General features: G+C 39.1%; 4 protein-coding genes across 4 annotated transcripts; 2 read left to right on the forward strand and 2 right to left on the reverse strand.

Annotated features, from left to right (window-relative positions):
- The first annotated feature begins 1351 nt into the window (after positions 1-1351).
- On the forward strand, positions 1352-3391 carry LOC122765329. Its single transcript, XM_044019521.1, has 5 exons — positions 1352-1871; positions 2017-2355; positions 2542-2670; positions 2759-2787; positions 3052-3391. Exons 1-5 carry the CDS (start codon positions 1562-1564, stop codon positions 3265-3267), a joined length of 1023 nt encoding a protein of 340 aa, XP_043875456.1. The 5' UTR covers positions 1352-1561; the 3' UTR covers positions 3268-3391.
- A 3749-nt stretch (positions 3392-7140) lies between these two features.
- zgc:113337 (uncharacterized protein LOC503741 homolog) lies at positions 7141-14697 on the reverse strand. Its single transcript, XM_044020013.1, has 7 exons — positions 14453-14697; positions 13207-13326; positions 12771-13091; positions 11525-11854; positions 9582-9866; positions 8652-8753; positions 7141-7426 (listed from the first exon to the last, which is right to left on the reverse strand). Exons 2-7 carry the CDS (start codon positions 13283-13285, stop codon positions 7419-7421), a joined length of 1125 nt encoding a protein of 374 aa, XP_043875948.1. The 5' UTR covers positions 13286-13326; positions 14453-14697; the 3' UTR covers positions 7141-7418.
- Positions 14698-15179: 482 nt separating this feature from the next.
- Positions 15180-22126, forward strand: si:ch73-390b10.2 (Golgi pH regulator). The gene is made up of 14 exons (XM_044019229.1): positions 15180-15433; positions 17996-18055; positions 18234-18337; positions 18424-18530; positions 18650-18751; positions 19056-19176; positions 19760-19840; positions 19940-20049; positions 20142-20230; positions 20710-20802; positions 20943-21038; positions 21339-21428; positions 21536-21601; positions 21695-22126. The coding sequence occupies exons 1-14, from the start codon at positions 15392-15394 to the stop codon at positions 21899-21901; spliced, it is 1368 nt and encodes a 455-aa protein (XP_043875164.1). The 5' UTR covers positions 15180-15391; the 3' UTR covers positions 21902-22126.
- A 342-nt stretch (positions 22127-22468) lies between these two features.
- Positions 22469-27317, reverse strand: pdzk1 (PDZ domain containing 1). The gene is made up of 8 exons (XM_044019228.1): positions 27214-27317; positions 25863-26072; positions 25545-25755; positions 24110-24427; positions 23836-24032; positions 23527-23751; positions 23138-23452; positions 22469-22884 (listed from the first exon to the last, which is right to left on the reverse strand). The coding sequence occupies exons 2-8, from the start codon at positions 26067-26069 to the stop codon at positions 22831-22833; spliced, it is 1527 nt and encodes a 508-aa protein (XP_043875163.1). The 5' UTR covers positions 26070-26072; positions 27214-27317; the 3' UTR covers positions 22469-22830.
- Between the last annotated feature and the right edge of the window lie 341 nt (positions 27318-27658).

A 27658-nucleotide genomic window follows, 5' to 3' on the forward strand; every position in this document is an offset into this window, starting at 1 on the left:
AAACTGGAGGCCCATACACTATTGTACCAGGATGACTATGGGAACATTTTCAGAAAAATTTATGAAGAACATAAACTGAAGCTGACCATTCACGACACGCCCAGAGTGCCACACTGGGGTATTAAAAAAGGAAAAGCATCAGTGGTAGTGTGAACAACAGCAGCTGTCCCGCGTGTGTATCTGTCTTGGACAAGGAAATATTACAGGTGCCCTACATGAGCTAGGCTTACTGGACCCTCTAAGACAGTGGTCACCAACGCCTGCGAGCACCTGGTAGCTCACTTCACCTCACTTGTATGTCTCCATATGATCATTCCTGTAAAATATCATTGATATCGTTTATAAAAACTGTGATAATCATTATGAGTACGCACTGGAATTAATGTGTATGCAACTGAATGCATGGTATTTATCACTTAATGGTAAATTGCATAAAATGTTAATATGGTAGCCCTCCATATTATTCTCTACCCTTGCTCTCGGTCTCAAAAAGGTTGGCGACCCCTGCTCTAAGAGAAGGCTTTTTCTACTTTGCGTGTTCGCCTGCTAAAGAAGCTAATTGTTAACTGCTAGGTGCTAAGCTGTCAGAATGGGGCGGTTGTTATTGCAGCTAAACAATTACCCATTAGCTGAGCTGAATGGCAAAAGATGCAGCTAGTTACGAACAAGCCTTATGATAGCGCCTTCCTGGGTAGGGAGCGAGCTCACCTCACGTGGACAGTTATGGGAGGTGAAGTGCAATAAGATTGAGGAAATGAGACAGGATAATTGATAGTTAATTCCCCTAATTTAAATTCCCCTTCCTGCAGCAGTCTCATTGCGTGTTGAAAGAGTTTCTATACTAAAGTGTTGCACCGAGTATACTGACCGAAGGGGAACATAAGACCACTGGTGCTCCTGACCAGGTCAGTAGTGTTTACACCAGGAAATGTCTTATTTGGAGCTAATAAAACACACACCAGACATGCACACACGCACATGTGCGGTATCATAAAGTTACCATGACAACGATACTTAGCCGCAGTACTTTCATCTGTATGTAGTGGTACAGATGAAAGTACCTGATGTACCTGATGTACTTAAAAGCAGGATGGTATGTGAGTGTCACAAGTAAACTGAGTTCATCAGTGGAGCAGCAGCTGAACATTATCTGAGTGAGAAGTTTCAGGTCATGAACATGTTGGGCCTAATGGACAGAATAACATACATTCATCTATTAATGTTTTATTTTTTTGTTTCCATCCATGGACAATATGAAGGTAAGCAGATTCTGTAGGGTTCAAGACAGCTTGAGGGAAAATTTGAGTTATTAATAGACATTACTTTAAATTTATGTTTTCAAACTGTTGATAAAATATAAAATATAGAAAGCTGTATAAGATAATTTAAACCATGTGATGTGTGGGATCTGGTGTTAAAGCCATTGTTCAAAATAATGTAATGACAAGCAATTTCCTGCCAAAAGGCAACATGTGGTTTTTGGAGGTTTGTTTTAATATTTTATTTCTTTTTGAAATTGTTTTTAAATTCAGGTGTGTTTCCCAGATGTCAAGTTGCGGTGATGGTCCCAAGATGCAGAAGAGAAGTTGTAATTCCACGACAATCTGTGACAGTCAGCTGTCCTGTCGTACACTGTGGAAAGTCACTGAAGATAATCTGGTGCAAACTTTCGAACACTGGCAGATGTCAACAAATAGGAAACACAGAGAATGTGAAAATATGGCAGCGCACCTGTCACAAGGATAGACTCTTATCTTACCTAACTTTCAAACAGATTTCTGTATGTGATGGTGGCCTGTACAGATGTGAAATACGTGGATTGGCAAATGGTGAATCACATATCAGTAACTACATCAACATCTCAGTTCCAGGTAGGCTGTTTTATTCAATGTAAACATACTGTACATATTATTTGCCATGATTTATCTCTCATCTCCATAAGACACCATTTTAAGGTACCATCCAATTTTTATGTCTAGTAGAAGCATTATACAAAGTCTCCGTTTTTAATTTCAGGTGTGTTTCCCAGATGTGAAGTTGCGACGATGGTCCAAAGAGGCACTACAGTCGTAACAATCCCACAACAATCTGTGACAGTCAGCTGTCCTGTCGTTCACTGTGGAAAGTCTCTGATTGTAACCTGGTGTAAACTTTCTAACACCGGCAGATGTCAACAAATAGGAAACACAGAGAACGTGGAAATACAACAGGACAGCCATCTCAAGGATAAACTCATCTCTAATCTAACTTTCAAACAGATTTCTGCAGGTGATGATGGCCTGTACAGATGTGAATTGCATGGATTGGCAAATGGTGAATCACGTGTCAGTCACCACATCAACATCTCAGTTTCAGGTAGGCTGTGGATGGGGTTGTGATGCGGCCCGTATGGTTGCTAAATCTGTTAAATATTGAGATTTTAGACATTCCCTTTTTTCATTTTTATGGAACACTACCCCTGTCAAGAAGAAAGAGTATAAATGAGAAATGGGACTGGGCCTGATTCAGACTATGAATTGTGATGTGGTTCATTTCTTGTAGCTGCATCACTGAGCCAAGCTGTTGATGAGTCTGCTTCCTGGCATCCCTACTTCTATATCTGCGGAGGCGTCGCTGTTTTGGTCTTCACATTAACAGCATTAACTCTGCAACAGTTTTACCGCCGTAAACGTGAGAGCATTTACATTTATTAGACAAGTGTGAGAACATTTGATCAATATTACCACTGCAACAATATATTTTTTTGTCTTTGACACAGAACCGACCTACAAGCCAACAAAGAAACAGGTGAAGTGATGCACAATTGTTGCTAACTTAAAGGAATAGTTTGATATTTTCTGTTCTCTAGCTGGGAAGACCATTATCCATTTGTAAGTCTTGGCAAGAAAGCAAATAGGTGGACAGTTTATGATGAGGTATCCTTTAAAACAAATGTTTAGGTCACAACATTAGTGTTTCATTCATTTGTTTATTCTTGTTCTGGTGTCAATATCCAGTCATTTGATACCTGACCTCTCCAAATGGTTTGCACCTTCCTCTTCCGGCTCACAGGACAAGTACATTCTGAATGACATCTGCTCTCCGAGTGCTGCACAGACACCACCTCCCCTGATCACTGATGGGAAGCAGCCTTTAGAGAGCACAGCTAATGAACATCCAGAGTCTGCTGTCATCAACCATGCACAGTCTGAGATTTCTGCCAGCAAACAGCATGTTGCGACTGAACAAGATAAAGACCCACAGTATGCTGCAATCATTGTTTCCTGAACCTTTAGGACGAGTACGTTCTGAATCAAATCTACTCTCCATGTGCTGCACGGACACCACATGATCACTGATGGGAACCAGCCTTTAGAGAGCACAGCTGATATATAGATAGATGGATAGATAGATAGATGGATAGATAGATAGATAGATAGATAGATAGATAGATAGATAGATAGATAGAGTGATAAATAGATAGATAGATGGATAGATAGATAGATAGATAGATAGATAGATAGATAGATAGATGGATAGATAGATCAATAGATTGTTTGATATATCATCGATAGATTGTTTGATATATCATCGATAGCTCTTTTGATAGATCATTTGATCGATAGATAGATCATTTGATAGTTAGATAAATAGATTGTTCGATAGTTAGATAAATAGATCGTTCGATAGTTATATAAATAGATCGTTCGATAGTTAGATAAATAGATTTTATGATAGATAGATAGATGGATAGATAGATAGATAGATAGATAGATAGATAGATAGATAGGTAGGTAGGAGTGGCTCAGCAGTTAAGACCAGTACCCTGTGTGCGAAAGATATCATGGTCGCAATGGTCGCAAGTTCAACTTCACCCCTGGCTGACTGAATTCCATTGTAAGTTGCTTTGCCTCTGCTAAATGACATGTAATGTAGGTAGATATCTAGATAGATAGATGATAACAAATATCTCTGGCATTATCCTTTGTAGTAACATATGTTGAGCCACATATAGTTAACATTCTGAGATTCTTTAGTTGGATAAAAGTCAAGTGAAGCCACTGATTGTCAGTTTATTGTCAGCAGACATCAATCACCAGGAAACAAAAACAGGAAAAAATAAAGGAATGCATCAAACTACTTGAATTTCTTTGTTACAACTTGTTCTGACTGTGGACATGAGTTATGAGCAGTTCAACAGATGAAATCTTCAGAAAAGTTTAAAAAGTAAAAAACAAACAACACAATTGGAGCAGAATCAAACTACAAAAACAATCTCATGACCAATTTGATTCATGTCAGTACCGACATTGCGGATAAGAAGCTTGTAGTCAATGTAACCATCAACACACATTTTCCATGTCAGCAGCGGCGACTGAAGCCCACGCTGAGGTCCTGTTCTATCACATGACAGAGAGATGAAGAGTGTGTAAGGGATTGTTTGGAAATGGATATTATTTTCAGGAACAGCTTTAGCCTTTTGTTGAGTACTGCTCTCTTTAAAGTAAATTCATTTGCATGCAGGTGCAGTTTTAGGGTTCTGTTTTAGGACACTTGAGAGGACTGGAGTGGTTCTTTTCTACCATGCTAACATGTATGTTTTGAATCAGTTGGATTCAAACTAATACCAATGGCCCTTTTTAAACTTGATGCAAGTACATTTGCTACTTACACAACATGGGCCCTGTGCATGCAAATGACAACTGCATCAGTTGGAAACTAACAATGACACTTTGCACTAGTCCTAAATGTTTTTCTAACCACCACCACCTGGTGTGATGGAACTAACTGTTCAGATCTGCTTCTCATTTCCCATTTAACTTTCACATACAAAATCACAACATGGAATACTTGTCCTTCATACACACATAGACTCATAACACACAACCCTGACTTTGCACTTCCTAAGATGTTTCAGTCCTTATTATATCTGAGTGTGTGGCAGCATTCCACAGCCTTCCATCCTAAAATCCTTCTGATAAACTAGCAGGAGTTGACTTTGCTTCCAAATATTCTAGCTGAAATATGATATGTTTGAGTCTAACAGATATAACCCCACACAACTGTTGAACACACCAGAACAGAAGTGACATACACAGACGTGAAGTGCAAAGAACTCTGTGTGTACGACATGTGTGTGTGTTTTGGGGTTTTTCTTTGGTCTGCAGGGTCCACCAAAACCCGTCTGGCTTGAGATGAAAAAGCCTTTGAAAATCAGCATCTGGCACACAGGTGCAGGAAACCAGAGAACTTTTTGTGTTGTCAGGAATCCAATATGAAGCTGAGCTGAAAAAGCCAAAAGGCTGGAATTTAGATAATTAATAAAAAAAAAGGAGAGTTTTTTTTTTTGTTTTTTTTGTAACTGCATTAATGCTTATCATTGTCTTTTTTCTTGATTACAGTTACATCAAGACTATATGATGGGAGACATTATTTATTTTGAAAGCGCTAATCTTTCATTCCCCTGCGAATGTAGTGAACTGACAAATCCCAAACACTTCCTATGATTGGCAAACTTAAAATTTTTATGTATTCATACATGACACATCCCAGAGGCATCATTCCATACTATTTGATATATATATATACTATATATCAAATAGTATTTTCCAGGTATGTATAGGTGCATCTTTAGTTCAAAATAACAGAAAAGTATGTGAAAATATGTGTTTTACTAACTGTCTTTTCAAGCTGCTCCACCACAGCAGAAATGGGGCACACGCACACACACACACAGACAGAGGAACTCACCCACTGCATGATGTAGACTACAGCCAACAACACATGCATTCCTTTCAGAGGCACCAAAAAGGGTTCAGTATTTCTTCTCCAGGGAATCGATTCAAGCTAGATCTGTTCACGTGCACACACCTGAACATCCACGAAAAGTAGATACACATAACTGTGCTATTCTATGTTCTAGAACTTTCCTTCTGACAAACAAAATAACCAACATTAAAGCATTTGTACATCTCTACTACATTGGTCTTGTTTGAAAACTATCATAGACTAAAGATGCTGTCAATTCATGTACGTTGTCACATGAATTTCACCACGTTTTTTCCTCGCTGTTATCCTATGTATTCAAACCTCTACACAATAGTAATTGGAATTCCAATTAAGCGTGTTAGTCTGACTTTAAGACATGAGATTTAATGCTATTTCAGTCAGGCCACCATGTTTACATGTATGTTTTAAATCCGTTTTAGTTCAACTAACAGGCTGAGGGCCCTTTTTAAATGTTCTATAGCACATGGTCCAAAGTATGTGATGCATTGAAGTGCATTTATTACCTACACAGCGTGAGCCCAGGGTATGATAGTGACTGCATCAGTTGGAAACTAGCAATGACACTTTGCACGAGGTGTAAGAGAGTGTCCTAAATGTTTGTCTAACCACCACCACCACACTCAGGTAGAGAGGAGGGAGGAGAATGCTACAGCAACTGACAGGAAGTCAGTCAGAAGGCAATAGAGCTCACAGCAGATTGAACTGAGACACATATCTTAAACAAAACCCAGGACATTAAGGCTGTTTATATTATTATTATTAATATTGTCTAATTGTTGACCATGAAACTGTACAGGGAGGCAAAAGTATTATTGTACTTAGTCAAGCCTCCATCCCTCAACCTATCCAATATACTCCTCCTGAAATACAGTTTCAACTGAACAACAAGACTTCTCATCATAACCAGTATTGAACAAACTAAGTCTTTTGAAAAACTACATTTTATTGCAGAAAATCGTTTTGTAACATTTTTTAAATTGAGTGTATGTGTTTGGGACTACAACAACAGCGTCAAGTTCATCTATGTCTAAGGCATTTGTTATAGACTTCTCATGGGACAAGATCACCAAATTCTTCTTTCTTTCATGTAACTGCTTTCTTGCTGGCTCCAAAGAAATCAACAGTATAGACTAATTGTATTCAAAGATTTGTTTTTTTGTTATTGTTAATCATTTTGGAACAAGAGGAACATGGCTTTCTCTCATTATATCCCGTCCTGCTGTGTGTAAAATTTTACTCCGCTGTTTAGTGATGGGCGTGTGTTCATATGACCCATTGGTGTGTTTTTTGTCTTTTTCTATATTAGATGAATAAGAAAAATATAAAATGTTTAAGAACAGCTTAAGAACCAGTTAAATGACAGACACAAAAGACAGAACATGCAGTAACAGCAAAGCTACTGCCCTTTAATTTGTCATTTGTCTTCATGAGGACAGCCTGGATGTTACTTAAGAGTCAGGTGCAGAGTTGAAAGTCCAACAGTTGGTGCTCATAAATACGATTGTGTAGGACACGCCATCAGAGGTGTGTCAGGACATCTTCAATTTGTAATGATGATGATGATAATGATAACGCAAGGAAACAGTTCTGCAACGTTGGCTCTGAGTAGCTCTGGCTCCTCTTTTCCGTCCCTTGACTGTTGTGAAAAATCAATCCTCTGGAAAGAATTGCATGAAGAAAGAAGTCAGAAAGTCAGAAAAACAACATGCAAGACAGCATGACAGGATGCTGAAGCAAATCTGCGGTTTTAAAAGCGTCATAATACTGCAATGAGGCAATATTATTTTATACCTGCATGATATGATCAGAGCTGCACAATGAGTGGCTGAATGGATAAAATGTATTTGATAGAAGAACTATGATACTCCTTTCAAACTGTAGAATCCATCATGAATCATGAGGTCTGTATGTGGGCTGCAAAAACTGTCAACTCTGAATACATGTACACGTTGTCTACTGCTTTATCCTATGTCAATCCCAAGTGACACTCTCACATCTGCAGTCAATTTAGAGTATCCATTTAAACTCTGCATGTCTTCAGACTGTGGTAGGAAACTGGGGGACCCAGAGAAAACATGAAAACTCCATGCAGCAGGGCCCTTGGTCGTACCCGGTCGTGAACCCTTGACTTTTTTTTTCTTTTTCTTTTTTTTTCTACATTTTCTGGCAAAAAGCAAATAATCAATCAGTTAAGACAATAACTAATGGATTAATTCAAAACCCATTAGTTGCAGCCCTATGAGAGTGTCAGTTTTTATTTCTATTTTTTTATGGCTTACTTTTATTTATTCACTTTTTTTTGAATAATGTGAATGTCTCACATGGGAGATCTGCAAGTCTGGGAACGAATGTGAAGTGAATTTATAATTTTCTCGCACCAAAAGCGAATAGGCTTCGTGTGACTGTTAATTTTATGTTTGCATACACCACACATGGTTAACCATTTCCTTCATGCACAAACCCAACTCTGTGACTGAAAAGTGAGTGCAGGTAGAAAACTGCAAAGTCAGATTCTAACCTGTATGTTCCCTGCTGATAATTTAAATAGATGGTGCCATGTAAGTCTTGCTTTTCTGACTTGTATTGAATACCACAACCAGTATTTACAGTTACAGCAGCAAATGGGCCACTTGATGTTTCTATTGCACTTGGACAGTTTGCCAAAAGGGAGTGAGCAAAAAAGTAAAAAATACTACTATTATTGTGTCTGCTGCACTGTACTGCTCTATTGGCTATTGGCTCTATTACTATTTTAAACACATCTCTTTCTGCATGGTAAAAATGGTGTGGAGACATTTCAAATCAAGTGTGTGGGATTATGCCACTTGGCAACAGAATTTGCTTTCCCCTCAATGCCTGATGCTGTAGCATCACACACTCACCTTCTTTGCGCAAAAAACACTTCCACAGGCAAAAGCAGAGGGACATGACCAACAGAGCTGCTACTGTGGTGACTGAGATCAGGATGGTGAGAGCTGTCCCAACTGTAAGGGGAAAAAAGACAGCAGTCTTATTCAGTTGCAGCCAATGTATGAGAAGTGAAAATGAAGAGAAGTAAAAGCAAACTAAAATGTATGCAATAATGTTTGATATTTATAATTGACTGTAGGTGTGAGTGTTAGAGTGGATGGTTGTTTGTCTCTATGTGGCCCTGTGATGGACTGGTGACCTGTCCAGGTTGTACCCCGCCCATCGCCCTATGTCAGATGAGATTGGCACAGCACCCCCTGCGACCCTCGTGTGGAGGATAAAGCGGTAGAAGATGGATGGATGGATAATAGTGTAAAAGTAGTGAAGACCTTCGTTGTCAGCCAAAGACACCTTGTGCTTTTATTGTTACCCTTGCTGGCACTTATCTTGTAAGATTGGAAGTTAAAGGTACAGTAAGAAAAAGTTAGTCTGCAATATTAATTGGTGACGTTGTATGTTGCAGCTGAAGATCCCTCACTTCACCTTACCCTTTGCTTCCAAGTGTTTTGAAGAAGTATCTAGCCTTCAATTAACATAAAAACTCAAAAGATGTTTCATTTGTCTATTGTGAGCTACTGTAAAAACAGTGATCCAAAATGGCAGCCTCTGTTGAGCTAACCCAGCTCCTGATATAAATATAAAAGGCTCATTGTGAGGTATGATTGTGCACTTAAATAAGCATCATTATTTCATTATTCATTTCTGCCAAATATAAATATTTTTAGACACTGGACTTCTAATAATAACATACCTGCAATGGGCATGGATGAATAAAGAGAAGATGACATTTTCAAACAGAGGATCCATGTGAAAGTGACGGTTCACTGGCGGCTTCAACTTACTTTTAGTGTTCATGGATACAGCAATCGGTGACTCTAGTCCTTTGTGGTGCACCAAGCATTTGACAGACACGTCTTTTAGCAGTCCTGACCGTACGGTCAATGTGCTGATGACCAGAGTGGTCCCGTCGCCCTGGGGGAGCTGTGTGGTCACAGGGGGGCCCATTGTGCGGTTATCTCTCTCCGCGTTCCACACAATCTCAGCCGGCGGGCGTGATACTGAGGTGCAGTTGGCCTCAATCACACCTGGAGAAGTGGTCTTATAGCTCACCTGTGGTTTGGGAAGCACTGTTGGAAAGACAAAACAAGAACTATAACAAAACTGTGCAGTCATTAATATATTATTTCTTCTTGATTTTATTAAGCAAAAAAAAATAAAGCAGTGTGTTGTCATTTGTGGCCGTATTAAACATTATTTTAATTTACAAACTGGATTTGTGGTTTGTGTTTGTACAACTTAAACATGTCTTTGTGCAAAATGACCTAGGAAAAGTCTTTGGCTCAGTTACGGTATGTGAATTCCTGCACACATACGATCCATAAGTAAATCTGAGGCTGTTTTCAATTCTCTGTTCTCTGGACTGATCAAAGAATGTAGTACACTGGAACACAACACATTTTTGTTGGCCAGAACACGTTTAGTTTCATATATTTGGCGCTCGCTCTTTCTTCTGAGTAAATCTGAGTAATGAAGTCTCCCCGTCATTGGCCTGGATAATGTCAGATTTAAGGTTGGGAAAAATTCTGAAAACTATCCAACCCACAGTGCTCCACACATTACAAATTAATTATAGCATTCTTCAGGTTGTTAACTTCAGGTTGTTGAATTTCTTCATATAGCCCTTTTCTGTAGCTTAACACTAACTTACTAATAAATGTTCACTATAATTACAGTACATAATATAAAATACATACATTTACTTATGTGAAAGAATGAAATGGTTTATATTTTTCTATTTAAAAAAAAAAATGCCTTATTTTTTTTCTACGACAACTTAAAGATACCATTTAACTGCAAAACAAAAAGGTACTTTGATTTCATTAAGAATGAAAAACATGACTCATGCATTTCTGATTAATAGAAGGTTAAGTTTGTGTCTATAGCCCTATTATTTGCAGAGATATCTTGGAAAAATCCTGTTTTTAAAGAGTGTGTATGAGCGTAGAACACACGAATGCTAACTGAGCTTGAATGTTAGAAACATCTACTGTACTGACAGCTTGACTTGAAACAAAAGCACGTCTGTTGGTTGAGATAACTATGAGGTAAAGGGAGCGGGAGAAAAGTGGGAGAGCGAATGAGCAAAAAGAGGCCGAGACAAAGCACAGAGAGAATCACTGTCTGCGGTAAACACTGACGCAGTCATGCATCAAGACCTCGCTCCCTGCCTCCATCATTCTGTCCAATGGCCCATTCTTCACATGGACACACTGTTCTGTGTTTGTGTTAACAAATCACCCCGAAAGCTGAGCTTTGCCGTTGTATCATGAAAACATTCTGCAGCTACTATCTGAAGGAAGGAAAGATCAACATTCTTGCCTAAGTCTGCTCTGTTATTTCTTCCACAGGAGCCAGTCTGTCAAGCTGCTGCATCTACCGAACTCTCAACCACCCAAGTACATACAAAAACATCATGCTTATTATTGTGGTGAAAACATTAAATATATGCTTTTTTTTTAAACACAGCAGCAAATGTCTGTTCCTCTAAGGAAGGATAAACTCACAAACTGTTTGCATAATAACACTTTCAATGTAGGAAAAGCGCGTGAACCTTGTATTAAGACAACATTGAAAAAGTTGGGATACATATTTTAACCCAGCTTTATGGCAGGCATATTTCTCATGACCTTCTCCTCAAAGGTCAGGTTTTGCACCAACATTGCATTTCCAAGAAGATAAAATCTTCACCAATAATATAGCTGTGAGGGGGAAAGTATCTATTTACCGTAGGTGGAGAGGCAAACTCTGGTGCTCTTTGGTTTTTCAGTATGAGTGTTGTACATGCAGGTGTAGCAGCCTTCGTCCTGGATAGTGACAGGTTGGATGGTGAGCTGGCTATCAGACAGGGAGGCACTGAGCCAGACCCTTCCCTGGTATGGAGGCTCAATCATGGGGTCGCTGCGCTTCGCAAAAGAGGCCACGTCTGTGGATTCTCCTTGTGCAGGAGTGTATCGCCATATGACCTGCTGCACTTTCTCCGGCAAACCATAGGAGCACGACAGGGACACCTTCTTGCCACTCACGGCTGTTTTGTTGCTCTCACCAGTGACTTGTGCTAGGAACAATAAAAAAGCCACCATCCAGTGAAAGAATGATGGATGGAGGAGAGGGAACATGAAGACAGAGGGGGTGAAAAAAAAAGGAACAAAGTTAATATTCAGAAATATGAAGCACCCAAACAAAAACCAGTCTGGAATCTGCACCAGCTGTTTTTAGTTAGGAGAAGGAGCCCTCCCTGCTTTTCCCTCTGCTCCAGATCTTTATTAACATGACTGGCTGAGCTTCAGCAGGCTCTTCAACTTGTGTTCAGAGGTTAGGAGTGGTTAGGGGCATCCGTATTCACATATTATTTCGCTAAATCCCCGCTGAAGATTGATACTGCAGGGTGGAGTAACTAACTCCAGAATGCAAACAAAAGGGAGAATTGGTTTTGTTTAGTTTTAATGGGCAGGGGCAAAAGGTGAGTATCCATAGTTTCATCCAAATACTAATAAGCAAGGTGAAAATGGAAAAGGAATTCCATCATTTCACAATTTTAAAATAAAAACATTTGAGAGGCTGCATAATTATTCACTTCTAAATCCAATTCCAATAATAATAATATTAATAATAATAAAAAAAATAGAGATGGTCATTACTCAACCTGGCCACAAGTCCAGTCATGAAAAGCTTCAAAACTACATGGTTCTGCCTCATTTCACACAATTTCTAATCATCTAGCACAAATAAAAAAAGACATCTTTTAAAATGATTCTGGAGCTTTGCTGATCATGAATGCAATATCTGCTTTTTCATTATTACAACAACAACAAACCAGTGGCAAAACAGTAACTTCCACAATCATTTTCAATTTCTGTACGTTCATGGAAGTCATTTATTTGTGCAACACAAATATGTTTAACATACATACACACACATGCAATACATACTGGTGTTTTTTGCCTCCATTTGTTATTAATGGCTTTACTCACATGTAACAGTGAGGCAGGTCTGACCCTGCTTTGAACCAGAAGGATGCATGTCAAAGATGCAGGTGTAGCAGCCCTCATCGCGGAAGCCTACTCTGCGGATGATGATAGCTGAGGAGTCCTTTGGGGAAGTGGCAAGCTCCACATGCTGCTGTCCACTCACGCTGTCTCTGAGACCGGGTTGGTAGCTCAGCAGGGTCTGGTTCTGCACATCAAGCCAACGCACCTGCTTCAAGGTTTCACCTCGATCCCGTGAAACGCTGCAGGTCAGAGTGAAAGGCTTCTCCACTGGAGCTTCCAGATGCTGCGGTGCTGTTACCCTGCCTGATACATCCACCCTAAGGTCAATTGCATACTGTACATGAAAAATACCATATTTGGTGTACTATTATGTCTCAATGTGATGTTTTTTCTTGATTTCTCTGTTCGCAATACACACCCTGCAGTTTTCCCAGCAGCAGCAGGAGTAAACACAACTGCAGACCTTTCCTACAGGGAGCCTGGATCATCATCATCATCTTCCTCAATGCTCATTTAACAGGGATGGAAGGGTGGTGCTCTGAAAAAGAGAATCAATCAGCTCAAATTAGACTCTCTTGTATTTTGCACATGTTGCAATTCAGCTTTAATACAGATATCATGGTGAAAGAATGCTGAAATTATGAACGTGTCTGGAAAACTGCTCCATGCAAATGTGTTTCCCAAAGTTCTAGTTATAACTTTAGTGTGTAAGTTCCCATCAACACGCGTTTCATTTCATTAACCCAAAAACTTTCCTTAACCCAGAGTTCTATGCTGTCTCATTTTACTAGCGTAGCTGTGCTTCTGCCTCGCCTCCATCAGTCATGATGTAAAACACATCACCTTGTGTCTCCACAGACACATTGGGCGAAATCATTTGACAATAGCGTGAATGTAATGGACATTTGTTTATACTAAATAAGTTACGCACTGCAGCTTTAACATTTAATTTGCACTGATTTTCATTTTAGACACAAGTGATCTAAGGTACAGGAGCTCTTTACATTTTTAAACATAATTGTTTCTGACACATCTCTATACACTGATCAGCCGTTACAGTAAAACCAGTTATCAATACAATACATACAATATATACACATGCCTCAACATGTAGCCTACATATAGTTTACAGGTTGTAGCACAAGCAAAGCAATTGAGAACAGACAAATCCAATGCATGTGTCCAAAATTATGCTGGACTGGTATCAGTATTACACAGAGACAAATTGCAACCACATTTCTTATTAGTGTTAGTTTAGCTAGATGGAGCAAAAACTAATTATCGGTGCAATTTGAAATTTGTTTGGTTTGTCTCTCAACGGTGGTAAAATATTCTATTTACAAAACAAATAAAAGTGATTACGAAACTGGAAGTGTACAGTAGATATTACTTACCTGACGCATTTATGAACACACCATTAAAAAATAACTGAGTTTTATAATGGTGATCGGTGTATTCCATAGGGTGAATTCACCCCAGGTTTATTGCAAATCACCAATGACTTTTTAATGAATAAACACAAAATTCATAGCCAATAGCCAATTACAACTACAGTACAACATGTACACAATGAGATAATCTACACTTAAAGTGAGGGAAGTAAATTATCTGTCATAATTTAACTATTCCTCTGTCATAATCAACTAATGATGGAAGATACTCACCTCTATTTTTGTCCTCAGGCAAATGTTAAAAGCCAGCAGTTGGACATGTTCTACTTATGCACCATCATGTCTGTGTCCACCTTCATGATCCACCAGTCTTCTGAAACATCGCTCTCCCGTGAAAACGAATTTTTTTTTTTACTCATCCGAGTGTTTTCTGCTCTGAGCACCACGAGCTCAATGAGCACCAGCCGGTGGCAGCTCCAAACTTCTCTTCCCTGGATTCAGTGAGTGAATGGAGTTTTGAATGCAGGCAAAGCTTCAAGTTATGTTTTGGACTGAAAGCGCCGCCTAGTGTGACAAAGTACACGTTGCTTTGAGGGTCAGGTAGAGCCGTTGCTACAGTATCTCGATCTTATTTAACATGCACCCTGTATTGTTGCTAAAGTTAGCAGGCTGAAAATAAACAAATAGATGCACTGGTGGATTATATCGATGAAACAACTACAAGTGGACTACTGAGTCCTGTATTCAACGTGATTAAACAATTCAAGTTGTACTAGTAGTGTTTTGGCGACCTCTGCAGATTACCAAGAAAAATGCAATGACTCTTCGAACATTCTCATAGTCGCCACGGTATCAAACAAAGATCTAAAACTCTTAGGTTCACGATTAAAACACTATTATGCAGATATGTTTTATTTACCGTGAAAATAAATTAACATATTAAATAATGAAACGATTTAGACGTCACAGTTTCGCGACGGAACGGAAGTGTGTGGTCGGACCCTCATCAGTGACGCACCTCCATGGTCGACCGTTGACAGTTTATCAACAAATACCTGCAAAATGGACTAATTTTCGTCTTCAAATGTGCCAAAGACTTCTCTTATCTGGTTGTATTTTTACATCAGAATGAAGTAAAATTGTCACCGACCCGGTTTTACCTGTACAGTGACTTTTTGACGGACAAAAAGCTGAAATCTTCCTACAGACATTATGTCGTTCCTAGTGGACTCAGTCATCATGGTCACCTCACAGGTATTGTTGACTTGTCTTGTGTGTATGTAGCGTTGTGTGTATCTGTTAGTACAGATTTGTTCTATTTGTAGAATTTGTTTAGTTTTTCAATACCGATCCCGCTATGTCAGTGTCTTTTTAGACAACGTGTCACTATAGAAACATCTACACATGTCATAGTAGTAAAAACACTGTTACGAATAACGAATTGGATTCCTCAGACCCTTGATGTTTTGAATAACATCTGTGCAGCTGCTGTCAAAAAGGCTTCCATCACATCATTAGTCTGTGAAAGAAACTGTTGGTTGTGTTGCTTTGCAATATTTATTAGCATGGCTACATTCAGGAAAAAGCTACATTAAACATGTTGTTCACCCTTTAAGAAAATCATGACAAAAATATACACACTGTCTGACCCTATGTTGTATGCTTTTATAACAATATATCTATAGTATGTCTACTGCAGTTTTTATGTAATGAATTCTATATTCTGCCTACATTATGTTTCATTTCTTATTTCCATTCTTATTTATCTCTCATTACACGTTGATACTATCCATTTTCCTGCTGTATCAACTTGAGAGCATCCTCATATACACTACCGTTCAAAAGTTTGGGGTCACATTGAAATGTCCTTATTTTTGAAGGAAAAGCACTGTACTTTTCAATGAAGATAACTTTAAAGTAGTCTTAACTTTAAAGAAATACACTCTATACATTGCTAATGTGGTAAATGACTATTCTAGCTGCAAATGTCTGGTTTTTGGTGCAATATCTACATAGGTGTACAGAGGCCCATTTCCAGCAACTATCACTCCAGTGTTCTAATGGTACAATGTGTTTGCTCATTGGCTCAGAAGGCTAATTGATGATTAGAAAACCCTTGTGCAATCATGTTCAGACATCTGAAAACAGTTTAGCTTGTTACAGAAGCTACAAAACTGACCTTCCTTTGAGCAGATTGAGTTTCTGGAGCATCACATTTGTGGGGTCAATTAAACGCTCAAAATGGCCAGAAAAAGAGAACTTTCATCTGAAACTCGACAGTCTATTCTTGTTCTTAGAAATGAAGGCTATTCCATGCAAGAAATTGCTAAGAAATTGAAGATTTCCTACAACGGTGTGTACTACTCCCTTCAGAGGTCAGCACAAACAGGCTCTAACCGGAGTAGAAAAAGAAGTGGGAGGCCGAGTTGCACAACTGAGCAAGAAGATAAGTACATTAGAGTCTCTAGTTTGAGAAACAGACGCCTCACAGGTCCCCAACTGGCATCTTCATTAAATAGTACCCACAAAACACCAGTGTCAACATCTACAGTGAAGAGGCGGCTGCGGGATTCTGGGCTTCAGGGCAGAGTGGCAAAGAAAAAGCCATATCTGAGACTGGCCAATAAAAGAAAAAGATTAAGATGGGCAAAAGAACACAGACATTGGACAGAGGAAGACTGGAAAAAAGTGTTGTGGACGGATGAATCCAAGTTTGAGGTGTTTGGATCACAAAGAAGAACGTTTGTGAGACGCAGAACAAATGAAAAGATGCTGGAAGAATGCCTGACGCCATCTGTTAAGCATGGTGGAGGTAATGTGATGGTCTGGGGTTGCTTTGGTAATGGTAAGGTGGGAGATTTGTACAGGGTAAAAGGGATTCTGAATAAGGAAGGCTATCACTCCATCTTGCAACGCCATGCCAAACCCAGTGGACAGCGCTTGAATGGAGCCAATTTCATCCTACAACATGACAATGACCCTAAACACACCTCCAAATTGTGCAAGAACTATTTAGAGCAGAAGCAGGCAGCTGGTATTCTATCGGTAATGGAGTGGCCAGCGCAGTCACCAGATCTGAACCCCATTGAGCTGTTGTGGGAGCAGCTTGACCGTATGGTACGCAAGAAGTGCCCATCCAACCAATCCAACTTGTGAGAGCTGCTTCTGGAAGCGTGGGGTGCAATTTCTCCAGATTACCTCAACAAATTAACAGCTAGAATGCCAAAGGTCTGCAATGCTGTAATTGCTGCAAATGGAGGATTCTTTGACGAAAGCAAAGTTTGATGTAAAAAAAATCGTATTTCAAATACAAATCATTATTTCTAACCTTGTCAATGTCTTGACTCTATTTTCTATTCATTTCACAACGTATGGTGGTGAATAAGTGTGACTTTTCATGGAAAACACAAAATTGTTTGGGTGACCCCAAACTTTTGAACGGTAGTGTATATTATTCATAAGATAATTTGATCCAAAGTGCAGTAAAAATTTAATCAATATTTGATGTAATGCCCATTTGATTTTATGCAAGACATTTTTGTTTTTACAATATTGATTAAAGATGGTGTTACTTGCTGTCATTAAATGAGCGCAGTAGATTTCAATGTTCAGGTTTAGTAAGATCAAATACTAAAGCTGTAGTTCAGTGTGGTGATTCAGTTTACCCAAACTTGCCTTCTTGGTGGCTTGATGAGACACAGGTGTACAGTAAGACGCATTTCTTGGCTTTAAACATTCTTACGTAGCTGTAAACATGACGCTCTATTTTTCACCTTGTCTTCACCCTCCATTTATTTCCCATTTAATCCCTGGCAGGTGTTGTTCTTTGGATTTGGCTGGTTATTCTTTATGCGGCAACTCTTCAAAGACTATGAGGTACAGTGTAATCAAAATGATTAATCTGCTAATAACTGTTTGGGCAGATGTAGAGAGCACTGCCCCTGGTGTGCAAATAATACTATACTGTAATAATAATTCAAATGGAAATCACGTGTGCTTCTGAAAGGTCCAAGTAAAAAAGCCTTCACCAATATGTTCATGTGTTTGTTGACAGGTGCGACAGTATGTTGTTCAAGTGGTTTTCTCTGTCACCTTTGCTTTCTCATGTACCATGTTTGAACTCATCATCTTTGAGATCCTTGGTGCCTTAAGTAGTAGGTAAGTTCATTTTCTGTTGGACATAACTTTGTTTTATTGCTGCGTATGTTTGATGGAGAACTTTACACTTCATGTCCTTTCCACAGTTCCAGGTATTTCCACTGGAAACTTAATCTCTATGTGATTCTACTGGTTCTGATCTTTGTGGTTCCTTTCTACATCGGGTACTTTGTTGTCAGCAATATACGCCTGTGTAAGTACCGTCAGTTTTAATGATTGAAAGTAAAATATTGTATTCAAAAAGTCAAATGCTGTTGCAAAGATGTTATTTTACACATGTCTTAGTGAACTGTCTTCTCTGTGTCTGTGTAGTGCAGAGACAGAGGCTTCTTTTTGCCTGCATGGTGTGGTTTACCTTCATGTATTTCTTTTGGAAGTTGGGCGACCCATTTCCCATCCTCAGCCCAAAACATGGTAAATGTGCCTCCTTCTCCTTTGTGGACATTAATCTGCCATGTATATTTAGTACAGTTACTTTTGGTAACTATTAATGTCACCTGCTATTTCTCTTTTAATTACTGACTACTAACAGAGTGATTACTTTTTGCTTCAAATCACATATTTAAATATGTTATTTCTTTCTAATAAATGAATCCTTTTATTAACTGTAAGATTTAATGATTTTCCAAACACTGCTTATTTTGGGTAATACAAGAGTTTTTAACAAGGACTGTTGAAATGGAAGTGAAGCTGTGCTGTTGCTTTTTTTTAAATTCAGGCATCCTGTCCATTGAGCAGCTTATCAGCCGTGTCGGTGTCATTGGAGTCACTCTCATGGCTCTGCTGTCTGGGTTTGGTGCTGTTAACTGTCCTTACACGTACATGTCCTATTTCCTCAGGTAAGTTCAGCAGTGCATTTTCTTCAACATAACACAGTCTGTTACCGTGAGTCTGCTTATGCATCAATACATATTATACACCATTGTGGGTGGTGTTTCAAAGAGTCTTAAAAGGACTAAACACTTGTTCATTGTTCGCTCATATTTCCTGTGGTACCATGTTGCCATGTTTTTGTCCCACACAACCATCATGTTATGATCTTTACAGATGACTCTGTCTCTTTTGTGCTGCACTAAATTTATACATTCTTAACACAGCACAGGAATGAGTCTTTAATACTTGCCACTTCATAATTATTTTCATCCATTCAAGAGGAAAGGCAGAATAATTAGTACGATAATAGTACATTTAACTCAGCGATGTTGTTGGGGACTGGAGCGAGGGGTTAACATTTCAATTCACGTGCACTGAACTGTAAAACAAGAATTACTGATCCTCTGAAAAAGTATTGGCATTTGCTTGTCAGTTGTCTTTGTGTGGTACTGCAATATTGTTTTTTTTATTTTGACAGCCTCACACTCACTTCTATCTGTGTTTGCTCAGGCGATGGTAGCATTGATGCTCCTGATTTTATGTTCACAGAAATGTTACAGTCAGTGACATCCTTGCTCTGGAGAGACGACTGCTCCAAACTATGGACATGATTGTCAGCAAAAAGAAACGGTGAGCAAAAAACCTGACTACATGTTTTATAAAAGGAAATGACTCAACCAAATCATTGTGCCACTGAAATGACTAAAATGTTTTCCCTTTTTTATGTAGAATTGCTATGACACGAAGGCAGATGTACCAACGCGGAGAAGACCAGAACAAACAAACAGGTTTCTGGGGCATGATCAAGAGTGTTACCTCCACTCAAACAAGCAGTGAAAGTATCCTTTGAAACGAGTGCTGAATTGAACGGTGTTGTTTTAACCAGATAACTATGTATTGTTGATGTGAGCCTTGACCACCTCTCCTCCAGACCTCGCTCTCATCCAGCAGGAAGTCGATGCTCTGGAAGAACTCAGTAGACAACTGTTTCTAGAGACTGTGGACTTACAAGCTACCAAGGTAAACTGTAACAAGGTGCTTTCTTCTCAGCAATATAGTATGATCTTTCTGTTAAAGGGAATAGCTTTGGATTAAGTGAAGGGGACAAAATTGATGTGTACACTTATTGAGTGGTCTAACAGCCTTTTTAAGTCATAGTAGTTTTTCTGTCCAAACAATTGTGTGTAATATTTTCTTCACGCTGGTTTGTTCTCTTCCAGTATCTAGGGAGTTTTCATTGAGTCAATCATAGGTGTATGTTCTTCATAATGATGCTGTAGCGTTTGAGAGTGTAGCGTGGTTAAGTTTTTTATCGGTGGTTGCCACTCCAATCAGTCCCTGATCTCATTGATAAACCAGCAGTGACACATTTCTGAGAGCCTTTACAGGCGGACACAAATATATCTGTGTGCACACTGCACCCACTCTAATTACTTTATGTCCACATGCATGGTAAATGATTGCTTTTTTTACAACCTCCCTTCCTATCTTTTATCTAGGAGCGAATTGAGTACTCGAAAACATTCCAGGGGAAATACTTCAACTTCCTTGGCTACTTCTTCTCCATTTACTGTGTTTGGAAAATCTTCATGGTGAGAACATTCACACTTGCCTTTTGGCTTTGTGTATATCTCTCACACTAACCCAACAAACGTAAATATTCTCAGGGCCAGGGCACTTACCAGAGTTCTGAGATGCAGTGTTTTGAAAATCTCAACCCTGTCTCTCTTAGGCTACTATAAACATCGTGTTCGACCGAGTTGGGAAAACAGATCCAGTGACGAGGGGTATCGAAATCACAGTGAATTACTTGGGCATCCAGTTTGATGTAAGACACACATGTACACACGCACGCACACTTGCAGAAGTAGAGTCACGCGTCTTACAGCATGACTCCTGTAAAGATAAGAGCTGACCCATTGTAACCTCTGTACACGTGAACCTGGTCATGATTGCTCTCAGTCTTTTTACACCAATACAAATGATTTGATGGAATTCTCAAAATAAGAGCATGGTATTGATTGCATTTACTGAATAAATGATTGTGAAAGAAATCAAGGCTGTCAGCTTCAACTGTAACTGTATTGTGCTTCTCTGTTGTGTTTGGTTTTCTTTCTCCCTGGCACAGGTTAAGTTTTGGTCTCAACACATCTCTTTCATCCTGGTGGGTATAATCATTGTTACATCCATACGTGGATTACTCATCACACTCACCAAGGTACAATTTTCTTCAACTCACCAATTGATTTCCTTCACATTCCCATGAGTAAAAATCACTCTGAGATATTCAATTGCATGTCTTCTAAACGTTCTTTTGTTTTTCAGTTCTTCTGTGCAATATCAAGCAGCAAGTCTTCCAATGTCATCGTGCTTGTCCTTGCTCAGATAATGGTGAGTGTGTTTGCGTCAGAATTGTCTTCTAACCGAGAGGAAGAGAGAGAGCAGCTCATAAGTCCGCCTTTTTTCTGTGTCTAACTCTAACAGGGGATGTATTTTGTATCGTCCGTGCTGCTGATGCGTATGAGCATGCCACTGGAGTATCGCTCCATCGTGACTGAGGTTCTGGGTGAGCTGCAGTTCAACTTCTACCATCGCTGGTTTGATGTCATCTTCCTGGTCAGCGCATTGTCCAGCATCCTTTTTCTTTATCTTGCCCACAAGCAGTCACCAGAGAAACACATGGCCCTCTGATCAGCTCCTTTCTCTATAATGACTCTTGGCCCACAGGGTGACTTTTATTCTGGAAATTAGGGATATCAGATTTTTTATATATATCTATATGACATAATAGTCTGGACTGACTATTCCTGAATCAGGAATGGCTGATTGTTGGATATGAGTGAGGGTGAACTGCTGGAGCAGATTAAGGAACAGGTTTGAATGTGTGCTCACTTGAATTAAAAAACATTTTCCGAACTGCAACGTAATAGGAATTTTATTTTACTTTCATTGTAAATGCCCTCTCTCTGTGTGTGTTCTTGTAGTTACATTCTTTGGCTCAAAATGTTCCTTTTCTTTCAGTCTGTCTGAACACTGGAGTTGTACTCTGCACAGCACATCCTTGCTTCACTCACATGAGTTGTAACTAGGTTATAAGGAAATGTGTAACATGGTCTCCATCCTGATTTAACCGTCCTTTTCTATAAATATGTCAGTTTGGAACAAAAACAGTAAATGTATTCGAAGTGGTATGTATCATTTGGTCTGCATTGGTATAAATTGTTACTCATTTTCCTTTTAGAAATGGGAACAACAATGTTTCATTTTGAGATCATTTAATAAAGGCAACACTTTATTAACAAAAGAAATGCCACATTTACTGTTTTTATTTTGATAACTGGTAATCTCAGATATAGCAAAGATAAAATGTATAATTGCACAGGGTCATCAACATCCCTATCCACTGTTTTAGGTACACAGCTGTTAAAGCAGTTCTATTCAGTGCATGTGCAGTGCATTCAGGTGACGGTGAAACTTGAATCTTGATGGTTCTGGTTCTGTTATTCCCCATTGTCTATTAATTGCAAGAAGTGAAGCTCACAGAGCTAATTAAAAAAAAAAAAGAAAAAAAAAAGCCCATTTGATCATCGTTGAATTGGCAAATCAGAGAACGTGACTTTTCAGAATTTCTCATCGATACTGTCCTCCGATGAATGGGACGACACTGATGAGACCTAAAAAAACAAAATTGAGACAAATGAATGACTATTGTTCACTAATCTTCTATAATATTCTGGTTTCATTCAGGAGGAATCTAGAAGTCACCATCTCTGTCTATGGTTAACACATAGAATAGAATTTACCTAAGGCTGTCTACGGTGTTGTCACACAAAACTACAAATAACAACCAAAGGCCAATCCCAACAGTCATAAAATTCTTTTACCTTTGAACTTTAAAAAAAAAGGAAAAAAAAGCAGCACACTCACCCTCTCTCTCTCTTGTTTAGTTGGGGTCTCAGGTTTGGTCTCCTCATGATGTCTGGCCTCCTTGCTGCTCTCTGCATTGTGAACTTGAACATACGATTTTTCCCCAAGCAGCTGGCGTGTGATAGTCACTCCTTCAGCTTTGAGCTCGTCGTAGACATTCATCGCAGCCACCAGCATCTCCAAAGAGTCGCCACTGTCACGGATAAGTTCTACCACCTCTTCATGACTACTCTGTTCCACATTCACCCCGTTCACCTCCACCACAATGTCCTCATCCACAAGACCTGCCTTGTCAGCTGCTCCATCCTTCACCACCTGAAGCAAAGTGTGCTTTTCTTGACTCTTTGTAATGGTAACAATCAAATATTGTGCATTCCCTCAAGTCTCACCTCTTTGATGTACTGTCCATACATTCCTTGGACTCCGTTTAGGCGAAAACCATATCCAGCTGTGGTTTTCTTCATTTTACAGAGTTTGGGCTTAAGTTCCTCTTTATCTTCTGGAACCAACGTGAGTGGTAGGTAAGCAGCAGGTGAACTGATGACCTCATTGTAACTGGGTGGTGAAGTCAAATCCTTTGTTTCTTTCCAGAAAATGAAAGGAGACACTTTCCCCTGCAAAGGACACAAGACATATGAACCATATGTTTGTCTGCAGGACATATTTAGATCCCATTTGACAGTGGAATCCTCACTCACCTGCTTATACATCTGATCTGTATGTTTGTCCACCACCAGGAGGCAGCATTTATTGCCACTCAGCTTGATCCTGTCCACCACCTGCTCATGGCTGTAGCTCTCAACTTCCTGATCTTCCACCGCCACCAGTTTGTCCATTTCCTTCAGGCCTGCTCTTTCTGCTGGGCTGCCTCTGTCTATTTCCCTGATGAAGTGTCCTATATGGTAATAAACACACTGTCACTATCTCCTGTAATATAAATTATAGTTATGTTTAAATTAACATTGGCCTTGCCTTCCCTGAGCAGGAATCCATATCCATCAGGTCCTTTTGTCATTGAGATAATGCGTGGCTCCAGAGGGAGGTACCTGGTTGTGGCTGAACATGCTTCTATCTTTTGAGACTTGTTGTGATAGTACCTGTATGTTTCTTCATTAGCCAAAAGGAACATGATGCTGCTCCCCGCCAGCCTGACTATGTCCACAACTTCTTCATGTGTGCAGGCCTCTACATTCTCGCCGTTGACTTCCAACACACGGTCGTTGTCTTTGACCCAGGCTCCGTCAGCTACACCTCCTGGTGTCACCTCTGTCATGAACAATCCTGATTCACCTGAAGAGGTTCCAAAAAGATTCAACACAAAGCTCCTTCAGGTGAGACTGTGCTTTAAATGATCTTATGCCATACCCTAGTACTACTCACAGCAACTTTGATAAAGCTGCGAATAATACTTTACAATTAAGATATAAGCCATAATTAAGTACATTCATTTGTTACCAGGTTCATTTATTTCCTGATTGAACTCTGATTTAAAGGCAGCTAAACCAGAAAACATTCATTAAAGACAAACTGATTTTATGCATTAAGAGTGACCGCTATTGAGGCTCACTGATACACCTGCTACACAAGAAGGATGCTTAAAGGTGTTTTTGCTTACAGAGGGAGCTGTTCATCTGACTTGTTCATTGGACCAAATGTAAGAAGTGTGCCCCTAAACGCTTCATAACATCCCTCTACACATTGGTGACCAAGGCTTTGGCAGTTGCATTATGGATTATGGATTATGCATAAACAAACAAGCAATTCAAATTTCTACACTTTCTTTTGTATGGTTTTACCTGGATCCCTCAGGTTTGTTTTTATCATAGAAAATTTAGTGCTTAACTTTTAAATATAAGCAAATGTCCATTACATTCAAACCACTGTCAAATTAGTTGACACAGTGTTAATGAAGCCAATTAGCTCCACAGGCATCAGCCTGTTTCTCAGTATAGCGGTATTTAGATTGTGTGCCACTTGGCAACATTCTTACATTGCATGCATGTCGTGATTTGTTTTATGTTGAGACACGGCCTGACAGGCAACAGCGACATTGTGCCAGTAAAGCACAAAAACATAAAAAGTGGCAATTTGATGGTATAAATGTGCTGCTCTGAAAGCAGTTTTCAGGTGAAGGATGCAGCCTTCAAATAATGTTACATAATTTCTGTCCTTGAAGACCAAACAGGACATAACAATAACACCACTGCAGCTTTCTGTAATGAAAACTTTTTTCCACTTAAGGTGTTCTTGTGTCATTTAGCTCATAAGTAAAACTTAGTTAATCTGCAATCAACAAATCAAGATCATAACCCTTATAAGATGTGTTGTGTGAACAAATTCAGCAAATCTTACTAGATAATTTGTAATTTTATCTGCAGATTCTCTGACCAGTTGCTACTGAACTCACCTTTTACCGAGCGAAGAGAAAACCCAAAACCAGAGGTGGACTTAACCAAGTAGCATAGTTTGGGTTTTGGAGCGTCTTTGGCTTCATCATTGGCAGATTTTGCACTTGGTATGGAGTCGTTTACTCCCTGTGCTTTGGCTTCCTTGTATGAGGCTCCATCTAAGATGTGGAACGTAACTGATGCTCCACTGTTTCTCACTAGGTCCACCACCTGTTCCACGGAAAACAAAGGAGTGTCAGCGGAAAGATGCTTGTCAAAGATTATTCCACGTGTTTAGGAGTCTTTAATGTATTGCACTGCAATAATATTGTACTCACCTCTGAATGGGAGAGTTCATCAGTAAATTTCCCATTCACTCTGATGATCCGGTCTCCATCTTTCATGCCAGCCAGTTCAGCTGGACCTCCCATTTCGAGACAGCGTACCAGGTGACCCTCCTCATTATGCTCCACCCTCAGATAGAAGCCAAATGTCTGACCTGGCCTCTTGGTCAGAGAAATCACCTTTTGCTTATACCCAGCCATGTCCTAACAAGCAGGAGAATTGTATTACCAGACTCACAGAGAAGTCACAAATGACATAACTGGCAGCATCAATAATAATAATAATAGAAGAATAGTTAAAAGAAGCTGCAACAGTGATTGGATTGATTTATAACCTTCAATCTTCACTTTGTCCTCTGTCTCACTGTTTTCCTGTCAATGGTGTTACCTTCTAAACCTATTCATGGAAATTTCACAGCGGTCTAGACTTAAAGAAGCCATGTTGAAACGCCGATGGCTCCAAATGGCAAAAAGTTAATCTTCCATGTCAGCACGGCAGTAGCAGTTAATGGTTAATAGCAGCCACAGCTGAGTGTGGTGATGGCTCTCATTTAAAAGACAGCGTGGACTTTGAATTCCAAAGTAAGGAATGCCACTCTAATCCTCTTCTTAAAATGTTATTTTCATATCAGAAGGTCATAAAGGATGTATAAGATGGTATTAGGGCAGTATGTGCTTGTTGATGTATTTTGGCCGATTTAATTAATGAAATAATAAATAATGAAAAGTATTTACAATATGCTCTGTATCACGTAGCAACATGATGTGTTAATATGTAATTTCAAGAGCATATGACAAATCTCTATTAACACTTGACAAAGAAAAAAGATCACAAAAAAAACTTAACCTGCTGGATTACCGCAGAGTATTTGATTTGAATAAATTACACATTAAGTAGTTTTACTTAGCAAGTATGAGAGTATAAAATAAAGTTTTGTGCACCAGCCTTATTGTGACAATTTTTAATCAGTACATTTACAGTTGGTTTTCCAATTATTTTTCAATCTATGAGAAAAAAAAAACCCTGAACCCCCAAAAAACAGAAACCCCTGAATATATATGCATGTATATATATATATATATATATATATATATATATATATATATATATATATATATATACATATATATATATATATATTCAAGTTCATCATTTCCCAACATAGTCATGTTTATATTCATCATTAGTGCATCACAACCCCACAATAAATAAACATTGCTCAAATATAACACTACATCATTTGAGCTCTTTGAAATTTACCAATTTTTTACTCTGTACATTAATTAAATATATCATCATGTGAAATTCTATACAGCAGGTTGGAGTACTGGAAATCAAACTTACCAGCTCGTGTTTTCAACAGGAGTTCACCTGTCCCAGCTTGGTTGTTACCTCCAGTTGCTTCAACCTTTCCTCCTCCCTCCTCTTGCAGGGACTTTGACACTCCAAAGGTAAGTCTAAAGGATGAGTTATTTAACAGCGTTTTCTGTTTGGAATGTCTTACAGGAAGCAACGTAACAACGAGCTGCAGAGGTCAAGGATAACACAGGCGGCAATCAGCAATCTATCTATCTATCTATCTATATATATATACATATATATATTCACTAACTGCTATTAAAACCTGGAAAGTGGAATGAGAAATGGACAGGGTTACCAAATATGCTGCTGCTGTAGCAGGTGAACTGATATATGAAATATGCTGCTGCTGCAGTGGACATGATCCACTAATGCATCCTTGAGTGGAAAATGTCTGCGTCTCCCGCAGAACATAAATAGCAGCAGGAAA

Source organism: Solea senegalensis, linkage group LG2 (genome assembly GCF_019176455.1).
Source record: "Solea senegalensis isolate Sse05_10M linkage group LG2, IFAPA_SoseM_1, whole genome shotgun sequence".
In the NCBI taxonomy this organism is placed as follows: Eukaryota; Metazoa; Chordata; class Actinopteri; order Pleuronectiformes; family Soleidae; genus Solea; species Solea senegalensis.